General features: G+C 43.5%; 1 protein-coding gene across 3 annotated transcripts in view; it reads right to left on the bottom strand.

Annotated features, from left to right (window-relative positions):
- LOC102378731 (A-kinase anchor protein 2) overlaps positions 1-23679 on the bottom strand; it is a 265411-nt gene that overhangs the window by 184094 nt on the left and 57638 nt on the right. For 2 of the 3 annotated variants that reach the window (XM_006034132.3, XM_025216056.1), the window contains exon 3: positions 10174-10250. In XM_006034132.3, coding sequence (XP_006034194.2) covers positions 10174-10248 — 75 coding nt within the window. In that variant the 5' untranslated portion in view covers positions 10249-10250. The remainder of the gene's footprint in view (positions 1-10173; positions 10251-23679) is intronic. The other variant, XM_025216057.1, reaches the window with a different exon arrangement.

A 23679-nucleotide genomic window follows, 5' to 3' on the forward strand; every position in this document is an offset into this window, starting at 1 on the left:
CTTGAGTGGTTTCCGCCCAAGTTGGAGGACTCCACGAACAAGGGAGGAGGAGACTTCACGCTGTGTGAAGATCTCTAAGCGCTGCGGATCCTCATGGACCCAGTGCATTTGAAGCAGGCAACGGAGATCTGATCAATCTCTAGCCTCTCCCCGTCGCCGATAGAATTCCTAGACGTACCCCTCCCGCGCGCTACGAACCGAACCCACGGAGCCTAGCAAACTTCGTGTGGATGAGTGAACGGAAGAACCCACGGAGCCTGACAAACTTCGTGTGAGCCCTTACGATCGGCCTCAGAGCTCTTCCCCCCGGGTTCGAGTCCTGCAGGTTTATTTTCCCGTCGCCGGAATCCTATGCGACGTACCCTCGTATTTTCCTCTTCCCGTCGCCGGAACCCTATGCGACGTACCCTCGTGTTCTGCAGGTTCGAGTTTTTGTTTTCTTTTCTCTTTCTGTAACTGCAACTTAATCAAGCTTTCCAGCCTACACCATTGCCATCTCGGTGTAAGTAAACAATCTTTTAAACTACCGATACGCGTCCGTGCCTAATTCCAGAGCGAAAGCCACCCCTCTCCGCCCCCGCATGCCCGGGCTGCTGGCCACAGCCCGCGCGCAGCGCGAAAAAGGGCTCGGGGCGCTCCCGGCCCGCACACCTGACTCAACTGCTTCTGACCCCTGACTCTAGTTAGGACCCTTGGCCCCTTACTTCATCTGTTCTTGATCGCCTGGGTTGTGACACTCTAGAGTCAAGCCTGACCACTTATGTGCCAGTCATAACCTTGACACCTATGAGGAGAACAGACTGCAATTTGCAATCTTACTGGCTATAGCCACAACAATAGGATAGATAGTCAACCAGGTGGATTGAACTCCTAGCATTTAAATCTTTAAAGAGGAGCAGCATGACCAGAGAATGCATTCAGGGGAGCACCCCTGTCTCTGCCATAAGTGCAAGAACAGCTTTATATACCCCCAAGACCTCTGAGTCCATCAGCACATATATACAGGTGAGATGCTGTACCACTGTGCTTAGTACAGAAAAAACTTCTCCCACAGCTTTGGGCTCACTAAATACCAAGCCGCTAGCATGGAGAAGCCACTTGAAATTATGCCCAGATGAATTATGCCATATACTGTTTTGTTGGGAACCTGCAAGATCATCAAGTCCAGTCCCCTGCCATGGGCATCAAGTTATTGGGCTCAAATGAGCTCAACAAGGTACTTATCCAGCCTCATCTTGAACACATCCAAGGATGGCAACTGCACCACATCTGCTGGGAGTGTGTTCCAGATTCTGGTGACCCTTGCAGAAAAAACGTTTTTTGTTATGTCTAGCCTAAATTTTCCCTCAATTAGCTTGTGCCCATTGGTTCTTGTCCTCCCTTGAGGTGCCTTCCTGATGAGTTGCTCCCCTAGATCTTGATGCTCCCCCCCGATAGGCAGCTATCAAGTCACCTCTCAGTCTTCTCTTACCCAGACTGAACAGGCCCGGTTCCCAGAGTCTCTCCTCCTAGGGCCTATCCCCCAGGCCCCTAATCATATGGGTGGCCCTCCTTTGTACCTTCTCAAGCTTATCCACATCCTTCCTGAAGTGCGGTACCCAGAATTAGACATAGTACTCCAGCTGTGGCCTCACCAACGATGAATAGAGAGGAAGAAGCACCTCCCTGGATCTATTCGCAACACATCAGGTGATGCACACCAGAGTTCTTTTTGCCCTGCAGGCGACTTCATCGCACTGTTGGCTTATGTTCATCTTCCAGTCAGTTGTGACCCCCGGGTCCCATTCAGATGCTGTGGACCACCACCCATCGTGTAGTTATGGTGAAGGTTCTTTCTACCCAGATGAAGAACCCTGCACTTCTCCCTATTAAACCTCATCTGCTTCCGTTCTGTCCATAAAAACCAGTCTATCAATGTCATCCTAGATCTTTACCCTATCCTCTGACGTGTCCACATTTCCCCACTGCATAGTATCATCCGTGAACTTAATCACTGAGCTTTCCACCTCTCATCCAAGTCATTAATAAATATGTTAAAGAGCACAGGTCCAAGCACAGATCCCTGGGGGAAACTATTGGAGATGGGCCTCCAGAATGAGGCCATCCCATTGATCACAAATCTCTGGGATTGACTTCTAAGTCAGTTGTCTACTCACCTCACTGTAGACTGGTCCAGCCCAGTAGCCTCCAATTTAGTTGAAAGGATCTCATGGGAAACAGAACCAAAGGCTTTACGAAGTCTAAGTAAATGATATCAACTCATGTCCCTCGTCCAATTGGTTAGTTACCTGGCCATAGAAGGACACCATGTTTGTCAGGCATGATCTACCCTTGACAAAGCCATGTTGGTTACTTCTTAATACCCCATCAGTTGCCAGCTTGTAATTGATGGCCTCCTTAACAAATTTTTCAAAAATTTTTCCCAGTACTGAAATCAGACTGACCAGTCTGTAGTTTGCAGGGTCATCTCTCTTCCCTTTCTTGAAGATAGGCACCACATTAGCCATCTCCATCAGTCGTCCGGGACAACTCCCAAGTTCCACAACTCTTCAAACAGCTTTGCCCTGTGATAAACTCAGCGAGTTCCTTCAGGTGCTCTTGGATGCAGGGCATCTGGCCCAGAAGACTTGAAAACATCCAAGTGTTTTAAGAGATCCCTCACCTGTTCGGGACTGATTTCATGTAGTCTGTTATCTACAGGAAGCTACACTAGAAAATGTCTCTACTTATAGATGTTAAACACAAACAAACAAACAAACAAACAAACAAAATGCACTTAACCAGAGGAGGCAGTGCATTAGTTCATCCTGGCTCTGCAGTGTCTGTACAGATCAGGCACTTCAGCAGGGCTTTTTCGCATTTTTATCTAATACCTGATTCAATCAGCCATCCCCCCAAGCCCGGCAATGGCTGGCCCCCCCCCCCCCCCCCCCCCCCCCCACTAAAGCACCTAATCTATACAGATGTTGGGTGAATTGGGTTCAACTATTGTAATGCCTCTTCTGGGCATGTGCTAGGCTCGGTGTGGGAGCATACCAAGTTTGAAGTTTTAACGTCTGTAAGCAGCCTCAGTGTCTAACAATGGATTGGAACTTATTGTTAAAGAAACACTTAAGAAGATCTAATAACAGATGAAGGCTCCATTGTGCAAGGCATACTGCATACTGCCACTATAGACACAGAGAGAAGACAACCCCCCTCCCCCTTCCCCCCCCAAATCCCAGCTAATAATTTAAGTGAGCAATGCTTTTTTCACCCTTTAATTGAACAACAAGTTTCCATGTGGGAAAGGGGATAAGGAGTGGATTTGGGAGACAGCCACGACCCTGATTTGTGAGAGGGGGTGTGGCTTGGGACAGTAATAAGGGGCAGGGCAGGGGAGAGTGCCTTAGGTGTAAGGTGAGGGACTAGGAGAAGGTAGGAGTGGATAGGGATGGGAGGGAGTACAGGTTTTCTTTTGCAAAGGTGTTGTGTGGATTGGGAAGTGAGGTTCAGCTGGACAGGGGGAATGAAAAGGGATGAGCTAGAGGGGATTGCTTTTGCATTATGAAAGGGGGCGGGGGGAGTTTGTGGTATGCTCTCATTTTAATACTTTACTCCATTTCTGTATTTCTTGCCTTTTATTATAAGCTCCCCTGACCCCTTTTTGGGAAGGGTGGCATATACAGCTAATAAGCCAATTTTAATATCTTTAGAATGCCAAGGCACAGTAGTAGCTGTTCTGACTCTGTGATACTCCAATTTTAATGAGCCCTCCTGGAAGCTCTAACCACATTTAATCTCTTTTTACACTTTAATTAGTGAAGTTATCTTCCACAGACATTTAGGCCTCCCCAAGTACTTGGTAGATGCTACTGAGGTCCATCTCTCTCGCAATAATGTTAAAGTGACCCCAAATACCAGAGGTGGTCTTCACTATGGAAGAGATGACAAGGAAGATCAAACTGGAATGTTTAATTGAGGAAACTAAGCCTACCCAGAACTCCTCTGAAATTCTGAGGAAACTGGATAATAATATTCAAAGAATATATTTTTTGCAACTTGATGCATTTCTCAAAGGAACAATGCCAAGTGCATGACCAACCTTCTAAAGATGTTTTTTTGAACCCTGCTGGAAAAAAGAGGTCCCAACAACTCAAGCAGGCTTTGGATCAGGCTCTTGTTACAGAAGTGAAACCTCTCATCTCTTTAAGCAGAGGTCTTTGATTCACAGCATTTTCAGACTGTTATAAGCAAAATCATGCAAAGTATAACTATAATGATATGATGGAACTAAGAGCTGATTGTCAACTTGCTAATTAAAACATACTGCACTCTATGGAAATCCAGTTCCGCGTTAGCAAATGCTTTCTGCATTTTAACATCTCATTCAAATCCAGGCTGAGCGAGCAATGTTGTTTGCTTTAGGATATGAAGCTAGGTAGGCACATTTTACGCAAACAAGATAGCATGACAGTTTTGTTACTTACTTTTGACAGTTTCCGAGCTGAGGCACATAAATAAAATTACTAAGTCAGAGGTCAAACAATGGCTGTGATGGTTTTAGACAACACACTTCTCTTTCAGCTCTCCTATCAATGTTGCACAGCTCAACACCAGGCCCAATACTTATTTCAAGAGCAATTAGCAAAGTATAATTGTAAAAGACTGCTTAGTTTTGCAGTCTCACAAACAATTTCATAAATGAGGTAGAGTTTCTTCTCCAGTCCAGCTCTATTGAACCCTAAGGTGAATGGTGCAGTGCTAATGTAACACAGGACAGAGCTAGACTTTTGGAGGACAGTAATTAGAATTGGAAAGAGCTAACTATATAAATATAGTAAACTATAAAAAAGGCATATAATCTTGTTCTCTGAAACTGACTAAGATCTTGCCTTTGTTTTTAATTAAGAATTCTTATAGACTTTAGTGGCATTCTTCCAGGCCTGATATCACTTAACACAAGGGTATAGTTCAAGAGGTGTACAGGTTTAAAAGATGACAAGTGGATTTGGGTTCCTAACTTGAAATATGTTAGCTATATTTGATTTTCAAAGAGTACTGAACATCTGTTTCCTGAGTAATCATGTCCCTTAAAAGTGTCTCAGGCTGAGATCCCAAAATATTGAGGATCCTGAAACAACCACCTTAAAATTTTAGGCCATACTATATGATATTCAGATTCTTGTCCTCCTCTTGGGTTTGAATTTTGTTGCAAATAGCTGCTCTACATAGTCTGAATTGTTTATTAAACTATGGGTTGAGAATAAGATTGCTACTGCAGAATTGCTTATTAAAGATGAAGACCTGAGAAAGTACCATTTACCTAAGACAGGAATGCCAAAACCATGATTTGCATGGAAAAGGAAGCACTAGAGGAATCTGCCCAGTCTCTGCATATTGCTTGTAAAGTAACAGAATCCATTGGCTGGGATATCAGATGCCTGTGGAGTTCTTTGAAGCTCTGAAACATACTTATGGACTAGGCATCATCACTATGCAAATCTGCAACAGAAATTACAGGTTTTCTACAACCTCTTGTTGTTCCAGAGGAATGGAATGGCAGAAGCAGATGTCAACTAACTTTTACCATTAAGCAGTAATGATGGTGGAGAAATAAAGAAAGCAGCTGCAGTTTATGCCACCCACACACACACTTCTCCCTGAATTACAGCTAGATGAAAGTTTCAAATAATAGCATGCGTGTTATTCTGACACTGTAACCCAAAAACATTGCACGTATAGAGGAGATGTTCTGAGAACAGCAAACAAAGAAGTAGCATTTTGCAGTGAGGTATTTTTTTAAAAGAGAAAATGCCTAGATTGTTCATGAACTTTGTCTAACAAGAGGCCTCACTTGGTTTGGCCGAAAAACATGCATCTGTTCATGAGGGTCATATGTTTTCCCTTCTTGTCATAAAAAGTATTCTATTATATTGTGAAGATCAAGTATAGGAGCTGTTCACTATCTGAAATGGGATTAATGGGATTCTTCCAGGCCTGATATGGCATGGCATATGGTACTTAGAAAGAGAGATGTGCAGATTTACAACAATACATCTTAGTTTGGTGGGGTCATAATCTGTCCTTACAGGGAACAAATGTAATGTAAAGGTTTCTGTATCTTTACTGAGGTGTTTTTACATTCTAAAGTGAGCAATGCCCATTGACTTGCATATGAACTTCAATGGCCTATTTATTGTGTAGAGCCAGATCCATAGCTAGTGCATACCTTCATGGCTCCATGGAAGTGAAGGAGACTATGGGGCAGGAGCAGGTAGAGGCAAGTATACATCAAGTGAGGACCTGCTGTGGAATATACATTTTTGATGTAGATGAGGACAAATGTCAATCATCTCTTTTTTTGATATCTACCCACAGGGCAAGCAGTTCCTATATTGTAATATTGCCCCAAATTCTGTCCATCTAAAGCAACCTGAACCCTGTCACCATGGTCAACAGCTGCCAACAACTGAACACCTAGAGTCAGAATAGCTTCTAATCTTCCCAAGTGTGTTGTCCAGTCTTCCAGCCCTCACTAGGTCAGCATATGAAATTGCTGGGCTTTCAGTGACTTGAATGATATCTTAGGTACCACAGGGTCTTTGCAATGATGGTGTGAGATACAATTGAACCACCTCTTCCAGCTGATCCTCTCTACAAAGCTGTGAAGAATCATTCTAAGACAAGACCAAGGAAGCAGTTGTGGCAGTTCAGTAGAGATTTATGACTCCAGAGGCACTTCTCTCCTACACTCTCTTATCTGGAGTTCAGTTGGAATTAGTCTATAAATACACGTACATATACACACATTTCCAAGTCTTCTATGGCTGAATTTGCACATTAGAGGAGAATTTGCCTTCCTCCTCCCTTTCCCTGCAGCATGCCTACTACCTTCATGTCTTCCACTGGTCTAAGACTACTGCAGTTAACAGATTTATGTTAATTTACACCAGGTGTCTAGTGTCTTTTGGGGGTGAAGTTACATGTTGCACTTAGACCATATCAAGGGCACTTAAAATGTGAGCATCCACACGTTAAAGCTCATTAACTCATGATAAATACCTTTGGAGCATCTCAAGTTTACACCACTTTGGGCAAGGACAAGTCTGTGCTACCTAGCTCATGTTAGGGTAGCTTCAGTCTGGTCCATGGAGATGAAACAAGCAATTTGAAGTCTTCCAACATCCCAGAATGCACTTCTAGCTTCCCCCCACCCCGCAGCAGGGATAGAGCCAGGTTTCCTAGCTCCTAGCCACACCCCTGCTTGCCAGCCATCTAGTGGCAAGTGAGAGCTGTGCAGGCAAGAAACAGTATTAACCTTTAATGTATGATTGTATGTTCTAACTTTAAAACTGCTTAAGATTCCACAGATGTAGTATGGTCTAAATGTAACACGTAATTTCACCCTGGTTCTCTGAACTGCATGTGTAGCTAGCTTCTTGGATTTTATCTGCATAGGGCTTATTCATGTTTTTTCTGTATAAAAACTAAGATGGTTCATTTCATTGCTGAACAGCAGCAAGGGTAATTTGCATTTGGGTTTTATGGAATTGCATATAAAGAGCTAATTGATAAATTGTATACAGGAAACCCTCACTATTCGTGGGTTCGCCATTTGCGGTTTCAAATATTCGCGAATGCCAAACCCGCTTCTTAAATACACTTAAAGGAGCTCCTCTGGAGCTCCGCATTTGCCACCACCATGCTCCCACCATTGCCAGAGCAGCCGTGCCCCCCACCAGCTGCCGGGGGCACTCAGTTCATGAACGCAGATGACATTCATGAACACAGTGCCTTATTCACAGATTTCACCATTCACGGGGGATATGAGAACGTATCCCCCACAAATGGCAAGGGTCACCTGTACTTTACAAAAATATAAGCCTCACATAATTTAATTGTTTCAGTAACTCCATTAATATTAGCCATATTTCAGCACTGCAAGACTTTTTATGGCTGCATTCAGACTTTAGTCAGATGCAAATACAGGTGCTATGCTGTTCTTTATATAGTTCCTACAACTATTGTCTTGGTGATTTTACTCATGTTGCAGTGATAACATTGAGTCAGTCTTCCTCATACAAGTTTTTGCCAATGTCATTAAGATTCTTCCTTCAGTGGAAGGTCATTAAGAGACTTAAGAACAAGGAAGGAAAAAACCATAATAACTGAAACTTTCTTGTTCTTCCTGTCCATTTTCTAATGTAGGTAGCACTTTATGGTTAAACAGAATTTTATGACAGTTTGTAGGTTTGGGACCTTTGCTTCTGTCATACCCCTAAAATGAAGCCATAGGAACTCTGTTCATATAGGTATTCATTAGAATAGACTGATTAAAATCAGGGATCTAAACCCCTAATTTTAAATCTGTAAGAAAGCTTTATTTAAATAATCCATTTTAATCTTTTATTTCATTTTCACTTTAGTTACTTTCCTAAAGAAAAGCCTATTCTTATGGGTGGTGAACCAGTAGAATGTGCTGTTTAACAACAAAGTTTGGTACTGCATTTTTGTTAACCAGGAAGATAGACTATATACACATTTAAGTAATTACAAAACTAAACATCTGTCTATCCAGAGTCTCAATTTTTACACTTTATTATGCTAGAAAATAGTGAATGACTAGATGATTACATTTTTTTACTTATGACTTGTGGCAAGTTGCTTGCAGATGGAAACTTGAATTTAATTAAAAATGCAGAAAAACAAGTTATTTTCTGCTAGTTAAATAAAACTATAATTGAATGTGCTGGATGAACAAGAAAAAAATTCTCAAAACATATTTTTGCACTAAAAAAGAATTAAGTGTTATCTGAAGATGGTGAACAAAATTAATCATTTTTGGCTACCATGTCAATAAGGAATTTAGAATGATTTCAGCTTCTCATACCTAGGTTTTATTCATATATTGACAAGGGACAATTAGCTGTTCTGCTTTTTTTTATCTCCCAATCAGTTTCTTGGTATGGAATTAAATTATTGAACTGAACTAAGCTAAAAAAGCAAAAATGAAAAAAATCCTCTTTCTGCACCTACAGAAGAAAGAGCTATGAAAGGATTTTTGACATCTGGTTCAGGTCCTTAGCCAGAGATACCCTTAACTAATGGTTTGATTATTTGTGAGACTTTGACAGCAAACATTTACTGCTTGAATATTATTTTTATTTAGTTTAAATTAAAATGAATGAAGTAGTGTTGAGGCAATGTTAAAGCTGGAGCAGTTTTGCTATATTTGTATTGTTCCTGGCTTGTCCACACACAACAGCTAGAACTCAAAAGGGCAGCTGCCCCTTTGAATTGGCTCCAAAAATATGTGTGTCCATACCCAGTGTCACATACTGCCCTAGATATGCATATTTCCCACTCAGTGATATCAATAATGTTGCACAAACATCCTGAACCAGTTTGCTTCAAGCTCCCATTGTCTTCAATTATTTATTTCCCTTCCCATGACTAATTTATTTAGCACACACCCATATGCGCCCATGTCAAATTATGAAAAAATAAAGTCATAACAGGTATAGAAAAGGGCTATCCACCCATATCCTCTTCAGTATTAGAAAAGGGTGAACAAAACATGAACAAGGCTCTCTGCTCATTCTCTTTCCTCAGGATTGCTGAACTGTTTCACGTATTGTTTTTCTTTTATTCCCATGCTTGATGAGGCCCGGGAACAGTAATGGTCATGGACTTGTTTGAGATGAATAGAGGAGAGTTAACAGCAAAGTTGGCTGCAGCTGAGGGAGGGTCAACTGGTTTATACAAGCCAGCCAAATGCTAATTCTGCCGTGACCTGTTGACATTTTACTGGGCAGCAAGAGACCTGGCATTCTTTGAGACTTCCTTTGGAGCAATTTTCCTCCTTTAAATGTTCCAACCTGTGTGGCCATCACCTTCACTAGAACTCAAACATTTCACACCTATGCCTTTATAAAAAGCAATTCATAATGCAACTGCTGCATCAGATCAGAGAATACCCAAGAAAAGACCCAGCTGTAGCCAGGCTGAATGGAATGTCATTTATACTGCTGGAACCTGCAGCTTCCATAGGAAACTATTCCTGACATGAGAAATTCAGCCATTGCACAGTGGAGAATGTGAGCCATCTCACCTAGCATTGGTTGCCATAAAGCATTAATGAAAACATGAATCTGTAACTTACTGACAAGCACAGATTGAATGAAAACTTACCATCTCACTCACTTCAGCTTCAGGGCTTTCATATGAGCATCTTGGATCCTTAGGCAAGACAGTCATTCCTTTCATTCCTGAAAATAGACAGTATTTTATGAGCCAAGTGAGAATATACTCATTCAAGAGGTTGTCTTGTTTTCTTTGCATTCAAGACTTCTTTTACTTCAGTGCCATGTTATAGTCAGCTTGATATTTCACTGGTCTTTTAAAAGAGAATAGATTAAATACAAATGTTCCTAACAAAACTTTAAATATCTTCTCACATTTATGATCAGCTTTGTCTACCAGTGAGACAGAGCCACTTCTAGAGCAAAATACTCTGTAATAGTGCAATACACAAAGATAGGAGGGGGTAGAGAACCTATGTGCAATGGAGGAAAAACAATTCATATAGGCAGAATGCACACAAGCTCTGTTTGGTAAGGACAATCAGGCTAGCAACCTTTTCAGAAGCATCAAGATTGCTGGCTTCATGCCCACCACACAGCTTTGACAGCGCATAAAAGGGGCTCTTTGTTTTTATATTTTATCCAAAATCCAGCTTGTTGAGTATCTCCATGCTGCCCAGTGCTATGGTGGACACTAGCTCTAGACTGACACACATCCAGCTTTCGTTAGGACTTTTGCTTTCAGATGCTGATCCGTATCCTGTTGAGCATGCAAGACATAATAAAAAACACAGTCTAAGCAGTTATGATTGCAGGTGGTTTGTCATATATCTACTCAGAAAGAGGACCTTTACAATTATTGTTTGTCCAACTCCAGTTTAAGCCTTAAAGGAAAATAAAGTTGAAAATAACTTCCATGAATCACAATGAATGCAAATTTTGTCTTCAGGGGTAGCGTAGTTCAATTATATGCAGACATATACTATGGATTGATTACTTTTGGATTATGTACGTCAACTGCAGTATCTAAAATAAATAATAATGGATGAAAGATTATATAATATGTCAAGGTGAGATGAATCAATTCATATTTGCTCTGCTAGCAAAGGAAATTAGAAAGTTATATTCTGTTTTTCAGTGTCCAGGGATTTATAAATGTAACTTCCAAAAGTGTTACAAGAATGTACACATGTATATTGCCAAGCACTAAAATAAGAATACATCTAATAGGACATTCTTACCAACACTTGCTTAAACTGATACGTAGATGGTATAAGAAATAATGCATCTGTAGAGAGATGCATTGTAGTTTAGTGTTTAAAGCAGGGAGTTCAGTTCCTGGGCTTTCACTCACCCTGTAGTCTTGACTACACTTAACACTTCTGCATTTTTATGTATACTTTTTCTTGGATTTATTAAAATTACCTTTTCAAAAAGGTTGTTTGCTTGATGGAAGATCAACTGATTTTATTCTGCTGCTTATTGGCAGGAGTATTCCTTTTTAAAAGGGTGGGTGTTAGGTGGTGTGCTGCTCTTGCCATAAAGGTGGGGGAAATGTATGTGCCCATACCAGTCAGTGTGGTAAAGGCCATATCTTTTATTAGACCCACTAGACAGTTGCAAAAACAAAAATTATTTGCAAGCTTTTGGGCTCATGCACCCTTCCTCAGGCAAAGGAGATGCAAAGATTTTAATATATGATATCTTCCCTGTAACATGGAAGATATCATAATTAGCTATTTTGAAATGAAAACGTCAAAACTTTACAAGAAAGAAGTAAAATTCAACACCCTGAGACCTGGAAACCTATACCCCTGCTCCAGCCTTTTGTTTCAAGTGAAATTTACATACTTGCAGAGCAGCCCAAACAGAACAGAACTTCCTTGCCCGGGAGAACCTTTCCATCACTAGTCCTCCTGTGAAATATGAAACATCTTAACAAGAAAGAAAAAAATTCGACATCCTGCTTGCCATCAGACACCTTTTAGGTAAATAGACTGCTCCGACTTTTATCCGAATCCAATTTGCGCAAAATGAACTTTTCTACTCAGAAGAACTTATACCATCCTCCAGCTCTCCTGTGCAATATGAATTTTCATTTCTACCTGGGAGAAATTTTACAATCTTTGCATTCTGCTTTGCCTGAGGAAGGGTGCATGATCCTGAAAGCTTGCAAATAAAGCATTTTTTTGCAACTATCTAGCTGGTCTAATAAAAGATATCACATCTACCACACTGACTGCTTTTGCTTTTAGACCAACACAGCTACAACCTTTATCCCTGTGCACATACTGTGCACAAAGATCTGCTATTGCTCAGATCTTTGAATGTTTCTGCTTTTCTAATAATATTAGCTAGCAGGTTGTCTTGTTTTCTCATAAGTCATAATTATTGTGGGGAAAGATTTTCAAAAGACCTATAAGAAGGTAGGAGCAGAAGTCCCATAGGCTTGCAAATCTTAAGGTGTTTTTGAAAGACTTCCTATAGTTTCTATTATACACTTGGAGAGCTGTTCTTTTATTGGCAGCCATACATAGTACCTCTCCAAATAGCAGTCCTGCCCCTATTTGAAAAGGAAAACAGATCCTACAGTAATCTGGATGCTTGAGGCCAGGTTCCTAAAGATCTGAGGAGCCAGCAGCTTCCACTTAGGAGTTAGAGAAATGGCCAGATTTGGGGAACTAATTGGTCCTGAGTACTTGAGGAAGTCTGGCCCTGTTGTTTACTTACTATTGTTAGGGGACAGATCCTAATCAGTTTCACCTTAGAATAGGGTTAGATACAGACATTCAAAAAGCCTAAACCTGAATTGATTCAATCTTTGCAGGGTACTCTAACCTGCCTAGGTTGAACTGGTTTGCAAGTGTACAGACATTCCCTCTGGACTGAGGAAATGCAGGCACTTTGCTGCAGTGGCTCAGGCTAGAAGCCAGGGGGTGCTAGATCAGCTCTCCCATCCCTTCCACAGTGCTGAGCTGAGGTGGGGTTGGCCAGGCCCTGGCAGGATGCTTTGATTATGGAGGGGTTTAAACCCCCATCCTGTCTGCACAGTCCCAGACTTTTCCAGACTCACTGCTCAAGGGGCAGGATTGTTGCCAGCCCCCAGCCCCCCCACTAGCACTCTGAGGCAAAGCCGGGGGTGGGGGGAGGGGAGGGATGCAGTGCATGCACCTGTTGATGATACTGTTTTTCAATCTCTCTGCTTCTTCATACTGTCTGTAGCAAACCTGACAAATGAGGGAGCCAGGAGGGGGCTGACAATACAGCATTTAGCAGCCTGTCAAGAAAACAAAAGCCTCTCTCATTAGTTCAAGCTCTTCTTAAACAGATTTTTTCCAAGGAAGGAACAGAGGGACATTACCAGCTGACCTGTTGATTAGCTCCAAAAAGCCCTAAGTGGACACTGTTGTCTGCCTTTGTCCTGTCCCAGTGAAAGTGGAGACATGCACATAGACACCTCTCAACATTAGCTAGCATACCACATGCCTAGGGTCCATGGAGCTGGGGGTCTCTCCTGTGGGAGATGGGAGGGAGGGAGGGGCAGATGCCCTGCTTGAGCAGTGAGCTGTGGGGGGCAAGGGGAAGCCAGGCAGACCTTGCTGTGCCTGCAGTTTCGCTGGAGCTCTGGCTAGGGAGCAGAGGAATGGGGCCAGTCTTGTTCTCTGGAGCAGACAGCCCTGCCCAGCCCAGTCCAGTCCTGCAAAGCATCTGGGATGCTGGGGGGCTCTGGTTTAACTTAAACCAGGAAGGGGTGTGGGACAGACATTGCATAGACCAGTTTGACCCAAATCAGTTAAATCTGATACTACACTCAACCAGGGTTATCTGAAAACAGTTTCAGCCATTTTGAAACTGGTTTATATTCATTGAACTTATGTTCTGTTACAAGTTTAAACCAGTTTAGGATCACTTAAAGTGGTTTATGTGTAATGTTTGTCCCTAGCCCAGGTGTTCCCCTTCCTCTCTCCTTTCCTGGGCACAGCCTGCATTTATAGGCAAACATGCCACAGCTCTTATGCAGCAAGTATAACTCTGTGGATAGGTATAATATAAAAGATCTATGCACCTTATTCAGGCACAAAAAAACTCCTTGAAGAAAACATCCACAAAGCAACTACCATCTCTTGCTTTATTTCCCTCCTTCATACTCATCCCCACCTCAATACCTGCAAAGTCCTATACTGAGATGGCAAATAGGCAGGGGGTGAGCTGATGCCTCTACTTATTGAGAGTGCATACAATCATTTGCCACACTGGGTCTACATTCACATGGCTTACTTTAAACTACCTAAGCGTAGACTAGGAACAGTGTGTACAGCCATTCATGACTCCCAGAAGCCATGCAGGGAACCTCTTGGGGTGAGGAGAGGGGTGGGTGGGAATGGGGGAGGTTAGCAGGTGGGGGGGTGGAAGGCACAAAAAATTAGCCCTGTCAGGGGCGGGGGCAGATTGGAATAATGTATTCCCAAGGCTGGGGTGATGACTGGGCTTTCCCAGCCCAGGACTGTGCTATGAACACATGGAGGCATTTGCAAAAATCAGTTTAACTTGATTACAATCTATATTTGTGCATCTCTGCAGGTGAATTAACCTGAATCAGACACGCCAATTTTGGGGTGATTTAAGCTCCCTTAATGCCTGCACCATTGGGCATATAGATTGACCTAACTCTGGTTAGGTCAATCTAAATCAGTGGTCTCCAACCTTTTTAAGGTGAAGATCACTTTTTGATGTAAAGGGCAATCCAGGATCTAGAGCCCTCCCCTGCCTGCCTGCCCTGCCTCCTCTGCCCCCCAGCCCAACAGGTCAGTCTGTGGGAGGTGGGGGGGGGCAGATCAAGGCCCCAGCAGTGAGGGAAGGTGTGGGGCAGGGGCAGGGGGGAGTGGGGCCCTGGCCAGGCCAGGCCAGGCCAGGCTGAGGAAGGTTCAGAGCCTGGATGGTTTGTCTAGGTGCATGAGGAGGCTCCCACTGCTGCACGCACGCCGGCAGATGCCCAGGAGCCACATGCTCCCCTGATCTGTGCATGGGGTGAGGTGACTGCTACTGTGCCCTGGCCTTTGTGCCCCAAGCCCCGAGCTGTGGCCCAGCCTCAGCCCAGCCACATACATCCTGCCACTTGTATGTCCCGCTGCCCCTAGACTGTGTCCTGGATGCTCCCGACATGCATCTCACTGCTCCTGATTGCAAGTCCCCTCAGACTGAGATCGACTGTCAGGGGCTCCCTGATCGACTGGTCAATCTCAATGAACCGGTTGGTGACCAATGATCTAAATGCAATGCCTGTACATATTCTGCCTGACATTTAGCCTTCCTATTGTCACATCCTTATTCCCCGCCACTCCCCCTACCCATTATTTAGTTTAATTACCTGTTGTCTCTTTTCATAGACAAGGCTATGAGTTCAGTACTCTTTATTGTACTCTCTGGAGGACGTTGCACAATGGAGCTCTGATCCTCTCAGGCCCTGAGACCCCACTGCAATAGAAAGCAGTGGACAACTGTTGTTTTTGTTTTATCTTTATTTGATCTTCACACCAATTACTTCCTTTATGGGAAGTCTCCTTGGACAGGCTGTACAACTCTGAAGAACCCCAACTGTTCTGCCATATTTGAGATCTCCCACGCCTGTGGCATTTGCCTTGAAACCTGTTGCTTCTGTTTGTCTGCATCCAGTTGAGTTTACAAAGAAAGGAAGGACTGTCCTGTGGCTAGGATTCTAACTTGGGTTGAATTCCCTCCCCTGTTACAGACTTCCAGCATGATTGAGAACAAGCAGCAAGAAGCACAAGTAATTTACATTCCCAATCTTACATTAAAAATCATGAGGTCCTCTAATGCAATGGTAATACAAGTATTCATGATAGGACCTGTGTCCTTCCAACTGTAAGGGATAGAAATAACAACAACTGTAAGAATGAGGCAACCAAAAATAATGGTCCAGTAAACTACAGTGAATCAATTTGACCTCCCCCTGTATTCAGTAATAGGTTGCTTCAGGGATATTATTTCTCCAGTTGATTTGCATTAGGGAATAGCAGTTTAAAGCAAAGCCCAAACCTATTCCATGCAGAGGTTTTGTCTACATGGTGATCCAGTTCATGTTACCATTATTAGAGCCCATTTTTATCAAATCCCATCATCTGATTGCACAGCAAAGATGTGAAAGAAAAGAAAGGAACTGTCCTGTAGCTAGTCAGTCATAACAGCTATAGGGCAGTTCCATCAGCACTATCTAGCTCAGAAGCTTTTGATCCACCCTTGGGCTTGCTAGTTCCACTTATGTGTAGCACTTTGCTGACTTGTTTGTTTCCTTTTATTGGCTGTTAACTTTAACTATGAATAGTGTTTGATGGTTGAGAGGAGGCCAACAATAAAGAGGGACAGGACAGAAAGATAGAATGGAAATGATGGTGAGCTAAATAGACTCTCCTTAAGAGTAGGATACAGGCAAATTTGGAGGGTAAGGAAGAAACAATAATTGAAGAGATGAAATTTGGGCTGCCAGTTAGAGTGCTTGCACATGCTATAAACATGGAGAAAAAGGGAGACATTTATTTTAAACAGGAGAGACAGTGTTTACATACCAAACATGTACAAGCCATAACATAGCTGCCCATCCCATGGATGGCAAACCCTGTAAGGAACCTGTAACATCTGTACTCTGATTGCTTCTGGGTGCAAGCCACGGTACTGTTGATTCACTTTAAAGACCAGAATGATGTGGGACCCATATATCCGAGCAACTGTTTCTGCTCCATTCCTACATCACTGCAATTAAAAAGTCATCTGGGAGATCCTTGCTGGTTTCCTTCTTCGTTTCTAAATTTGGATGCTCCATGCCAAGCACTATTGTTAGGATGCAAGATCCCCTGTTAACTGCACTCTGTTCCCCAAGGTAGGTCCATGGACAGTCATGACTTGTGTTATGAGAGTACTGGAGGTCTGATCTCAGACCTGAAGAAGAATGAATTGCATTTGAAAGCTTGTTTTAAGTCTATCCCAATTATGCAGTTGATCCAATAAAAGATATCACCCACAAAAATCTATGGCCTTTGTTAGTTGTTTTCATTTTGAATTTTATTCTTAGATTGAGCAAGCAACATATCAAATGAGTGCTTACATGAGTGTGGTACCTACCGGCATGTTGTTAAACAAATAAGCCTCAACAAGAACCCTTGTTAAATACAACCATTATCCTGGAGTCACGGGTGGATCTAAAATGGTGAAAAGCAAGAGAGGAGGGGGAGTTGAAGGTGGTGTGGGGCATCATTATGTAATGTAACACATTTTCTACATTTGAAAGCAAACTAGACACCCTCCTAATATGCTGTTATTATGCTTTATTCAGTTTAAGATCCAGGAGAAAAAAAAATCTGTAGTCTTGCTTTAGACTATACTTAATCCAGTTTGTGGATGATTTCTTGTTCTTCAATTTGCCATTCCATTTGTTTGTATAGTCAGGGTTGTGTTAAGTATGGTTTAAACCAGAGGTGGCCAATCTACAAGTAGCATGGGCAGTCTATGTGTGGCACACAGCAGGCTGGGGAAGGGACAGGTAGCACAGCAGCAGATAGCGCAGGAAGCAGAAGGCAGAGCAGCAGATCATCAGGGAGTTCAGGGCAGAAAGCAGATTGGTCAGGGAGCACAGAGCAGCAGATCAGACGGGAGAGGGGGATTGGAGTGGCACTCAGGAAGGGTGCATGGCTATTTTGTGGCATGCCTTCCAAAAATGTTGGCTCCCCCACTGTTCTAAACCAAGACCGGATTCTTATCCCATTACCTGGATTAATTTTTATAACCCCCTAGGCCCCTCAATGGGTTAACTACTTTGTTTTTCTCTCTCCTACCCACCCCGCTTCTCCCTTCAGTGTCCCCTCCTTTTCATCATTCCTCCCTATCTTTGTAGTCTAATCACAGCTTTCTATTTTAGTATTGAGGTGCTGCTGTTGCCCTGATGGTCTCTAAGAGATATGAGAGAGGTACGAATGTTTGTGGGTGATACCTTTTATTGGACTAACTGCATGTTGGCCTCTATATAGATAAGTTTTTGGGGTATCACAGTACTCTTCCCCAGGTCAAAGACCTCTTGCTTTCTATTTAGAAGCTCTGCTTCCTACAGCCCCTTCATAGCAGCTGATGAAGTAAGCTGCTGCTTAATAAAACCTTATGCAACTTTGATTTAGTTAGCCTATAAGGTGCAAATCTTTTACTGGATCAACTCAGGGCTACAACATCACTCCAAACCCTATAAGAAATCTTCTTTAAATAATACTTCTTGTTTCCTTTCCATTAGCAAAGGAAACTCCTTACTGCTCTAGAGGGGTAAGCCCTTAAGTCAGTGGTTTTTAACCCTTTTTTCATTTGCGGCCCCTAAACAATTTTGAAGGAGGTGTGGACCCATTTGAATTGTAAGTGTGGGTATTTACACACTCTTGATTCATCATAGTCATCTCTCACAGACCCCTTAGACATAGTCTGTAGACCAACCCGAGCACAGGTTAAAAGCCACTGCCTTACATGTTTGGGAAGTACAGTACTTCTGTCCTACATCCCTTACTGTTTTTGTTTTCCACGTCATGACCATCAATAGGAGCTCTGCCATTCTTTCTGATGACACTTAGCATGAGACCATCAACTCATTTTACCCTCTTTCTTCATGCAGATAGTGTGGTATTCAGGTGGTTATAAACGTTTTAACGAGTGGTCTGGTTTTTATTTAGCTGGTCTACTTATTTCTCTTCCAAGTAAAGATTGTTTTGGCATTCAAGCTATAGCAAACTTTTTGTACCCAATGTATACACAACAGAATTAGTCTTTAGTGCATCTACACAAAGGTTTTTAATTGCATAGTTCTGTAACCAAAGACTAAGCAACAGGAATTAGAATGCAATGGGAGAATTTCTCACCTATTTAGTCACCATCAAAACATTTGCCCAGTGTAATTTCCAAAACAATGCTGTTTGTGGCCTGGTCTATACCAGAAACTCTACTGACAATGGGTGGCAACAATTTATTGAGATTCATAGTGCTTAGCTGCAAAATGTCTCTCAGGGCAAAATAAGGCCAGCTCCCTTTCAGAACTCTGTGATGAAGACTGACTCCTGAGTGGTTTTTAACTATGGATCTCTGGTCTGCAGCTTAACACAATATTTTCCTAGCCTACATTTGCCTCAAACAATGATTAACCTATAGTCAACATTAATTAATATGGCTCAGGTCTCTATTTGCTGACACTGAAAAGTTTTGCTTCCTTACTATGCTAGCAGCCCCATTTGAATGGTCAGAGAACAACTGCGTCTACACAAAGGCTTTTAATTACCTAGTTCTGTAAGCAAAACTAAACAATTCCCCCACATAACTTTGATTCTCTCTCTCACACACACACCTGACAGCTATGCCAATAAAACTGCATGGGTATCCCAAAGAGAGCACTGTGACTCATAGTCTAGTTCTGAAAGCTGTGTGGTCACAAGACCTAATTTTCTGTTGATAAGAGACAGGAAGCAGAGGCTTTGGAGAATCCATGAGCAGTATTGCCAACCCCACCCTGCCAAAAATCAGGAGACGAACTCTTAAAAAAAATAAAGAGATTGGCATGTAATCCATGAAATGCTGTTTTTGAAGCGTGTGTGCTGGGGGTTACTTGTGAAGGTGTGGGAGTCCATGCGTGTGTGTGGGGGGCTTGGAGCCCAGAGATGGAGGGTCCCCGCACAGGGTACTGTGGGTCAGGAGTGAGGGGCAGCAGCAGGGCTGGGGGCCTGTGGCTTGGTAGTGAGGAACAGACACATAGACACAGACAGCACCCAGCTGGTAAATGGAGGGGAAGAGGTGGGGGGAGGGAAGGGATTGGGGGGGAAGATTGAGGCCCCCATGGTGAGGGAGAGGGTGGGGTGGGAGCAGTGGCCAGGGTGAATGGGGCTGGGGTGAGTTGTTCAGAGGCACGGGGGAGGGGTGTGGCTCCCCACAGCAGCGCACAGCCCCAGAGGAGGTATGGGGGGCATGTGCCCCCCATGGGGCAGAGGCAGGCTGCCCACTGTGGGCTCGGGGCTCTGCACCTGGCTGCACCAGAAGCTTAGCCGTGCAATGCCTTTGCTGCCCACTGGGCAGGCAGGGGATGTGGGGTGTGTTGGCCACGTGGTGCATCCTCTGTCCACCTGGCAGCAGGAAGCACATTGGCATCATGCAGCTGAGCTCCTGAAGCAAAGGCAGCAGGGTGCAAGCCTCCAAGCCTGCAGTGGGCAGCCCATCTCTGCCGCATGTGGGAGGCATATGCCCCCCAATGCCTTGGGGTTGTGAGATGCTATGGGAAGACGCACCCCTCCCTTGCACCTCTGGAGGACCCATCCTGGCCCCGGGGCCCCATTCACCCCATCCCTTACTCCTGCTCCACTCCCTCACACCACAGGGACCTTGATCTCTCAACGCCCCCGCCCCATCCCTTCCTCTCCATAGACTTACCAGACCTGGGAAAATCCATAGATCTGAGGGTTCAATCTGGAGATCACAAGTTGGAGTTACTTTGACTTAGAAATCTCAAGTTTCACAATGGTTTTGTGACAGCTGGCATTACTGCATGATTTTAATTTCTTAAATCAGGGGTGGGCAATTATTTGGGCCCATGGGCCATGCAGGTAGTTGGAGAGCTGCCAAAGGCCAGTCAGCACCTCCCTATGAAAGAGCCCGGAGCCTGCGTGCCCTATGGCTTCTCCTCACCACCACCACCAGTAGTGCACAGCTCCAGCCCCAGCCCTGGCCCCAGTCTGCCCTGCACCCACTCTGGTCTCGCCTCATTTGGAGCAGACCATCCGGAACCTGCACACACAGTCGGTCAGGGCTGTGCACTCAGGTTCCTGCCAGTACCATGGGGATGGGGCCAGTGGGTGGTGGCAGCTGGAAGGAGTTGCCACCACCTGGGCTGCCTAGAAAGGTAGTCCAGCTGTGGAGTAACCCCAGCCCTGATACATGCCCGGGGGTGGCAGGAAGCACCCCAGGCCACATGGCACCTAGGTCAGGTGGGATGGAGGGACCCACCACAGGCCAGACAAAGTCCCTCTGCAGACTGTTTCCAGCCCATGGGCTGTATTTTTCCCACCCCTGTCTAACACCATTGGAAGTAACTTTCCCTTATAGTTGACATTCACCCTTTGTTTTGATGTGTTGAGAAAACAAAAAGGAAAGAAGGCAAATTGGGAAATAGGCAAATAGGGAACAAAGAAAAAGGAATGTAAAATTCATTAAATGTTTGTGGACCCAACCGCATTCATTCATTTTGACAGGGGTGCACCTCATATGCATTAACACACTTCAGTTAATGCACATTAAATCTAGTATCTCCATTGTAGGGTACTAGGAAAATGTATGCTAGTCTTTCTTAATGTGCATTAACAAAGAGCAAGTGATGCTTAATGCGCATTAGCCTATTTTAATGTGCATTAACTAAATAGAACTTTTTTTCAGTGATGCCTTCATGTGCATTAAAATAGGCTAATGTGCACTGAAGTGTATGTGTAGGTGCACCCACAGAGTCCTATTTATGTGAAAGGGAGATGTGGCATGCCCAGTGAAACGGAGCCCATGGGTAACTTTTAGTTATGACCCAAGGAGTGGGAGAGATCCAGGTCTGTAGAAAAAACATGAAAAAGTTCTTTCCAGTAGTTGCTGCTTCTCCTATTAATTCTATGCATCAGGGAGATGGAAGATTAGTCATTTCTAATGCAAAGCATTTGGTTTCTGAATTGAGTCTCACCACAAGAGAGAATGAAAGGGAAGCAGAAGGAAATAAAAAGGACAAGTGTTGCATTCTTACTGGAGACCTCCGAGCTGTTGTGCTCAAGATGAGTCATAAGTGGCACAAGTGTAAGAAAGCAGGGAAACTGCAGCATGACTCACAGCATCACACACTTCTTATTCATGATACTTGAAGACCACCCAATAACAGATAGTTATATTGTGCAGATCTCTAATGACTGAGAAACTTGGGCTGCTTGAACAAGTGAGCTGTGAAAATAATCTGTCACTGATCATTATGTGCAGCTGGAAAGAGGTGGTGTATGAAAGGCCCCAAAGGTTATGCTAGTAGTTCTGTAAATCACACATCAGTAATTTGATGGAAGCAAACTAAATTCATGCCTGGGGATCCAGTAAAGTCAGTGAGGGAATATCAAAGATGAATTTGGCTAAGTGGACTCATATGCATGAGTGGTACATGCCAGACACCCAACTATGCCACTAGCTTGGGCTAAGTGTTGTGGCATCTTTGACTCCACCTTGCCATAGGTTAAAAGCATACACAAACACAGTTTCTGTGGAGCAGCAGATGCAGCAAAAAGCCTCCCGCAGCCCCACTCACTCCATGGTATCCTAATAATTTTCTTCACCTTGTAGATATAAATATTGAAATTTTTAGGACAGGGGCATTTTTTTCCTATGTCTACGTTTCACGTCTAAAACAATGGAGCTCTGATCCTAACTGTGGTCTTCAGCTGCTACTGTAATATAGAAAATAGTTACTTGTAATTCAAAAGTGAAATTTAATTAAACAAACCCATCACCCCACACAGGGGACAAGACCCTCTGAAGAAAGCTAATCCTGTGGTAGTGTATTGGATGGTCAATATGCTATTTAAAGTGAGGACGTTTTCCATCATAAAGGGCACTCTAGGACCAGAAGTGTGTTTTAGGTCCCTCCTACAAAGATATCTGGCTGCTCTTCTCTGAGGAGAAGCAGCCAGCCTGAAATAAGATGGATCAAATCCTATATTCCATGGGCTTAACCACCGCACATCAAGCATACTTAATGAGAAAGGAAGAAGACTCTGCTCTACTGACATTAAGATGTAGGTGGAAGAGTGCAGAGAAGAGGATCTGTCATCAACTTTTCTCACACACTTCCCTCTCCTTCTGGTGTGTCACTCTAGGTCTGGTTTCAGTCTTATGTTGGATGAAAAAGGCAAAAAGGGTTAAAGTGCAAAGAAAATTCCTGTATCACTGTATTATTTCAGATAGGGCCTGAGTGAAATCCAACTGAAGACAACTGGAATCCTTCCACTGACTTATCCTACACACGATTTATCCCAAAGTCTCTTCCACTAGGCTTACATTCACTTCTGTCAGCTTTCAGTGTGTTGCTGCAGTAACAAAAGGATTAATGAACTTGAAGCAAAGGAAAAAAGGGAAAGGACCCTATGTGGGGGCACAAAATTAGCTTTTGGAGAAATGTTTCCATCCTTGGAGGGAATGTAGCACTACAGAATTGAAGATTCAAAAACAGACAGACAGGTGTGAAGGTGTAAAGGTGGCCCCAGGAGAGCCAGAGCTGTAACTGTTCAGTCATGGGAGTTCAGACAGGCTGAAACAAGTCAAACTCAAATCTCTGAACAAGTCTTCCAGACTTGGTTTGCTTCAGCCCTCCCATAGCAACTTGCTTTCTACTGGGCTCTGGCACTTTTAGGGCTCCTATATATGTGCAGGGAACCTGCTCTGACATGCTGGAAATCCAGCATGTCAGAGCAGACTCAATCGAGTCTGCTGGAGTATGGAAATTGATGTGCTGTGGCAGCCTTCCACATCATATTGGTGTCCTTGTACATCTCTGTGCTGAAAAAATGGCGGCGAG

This window comes from Alligator sinensis, unplaced genomic scaffold, assembly GCF_000455745.1.
Source record: "Alligator sinensis unplaced genomic scaffold, ASM45574v1 scaffold371_2, whole genome shotgun sequence".
Classification (NCBI taxonomy): Eukaryota; Metazoa; Chordata; order Crocodylia; family Alligatoridae; genus Alligator; species Alligator sinensis.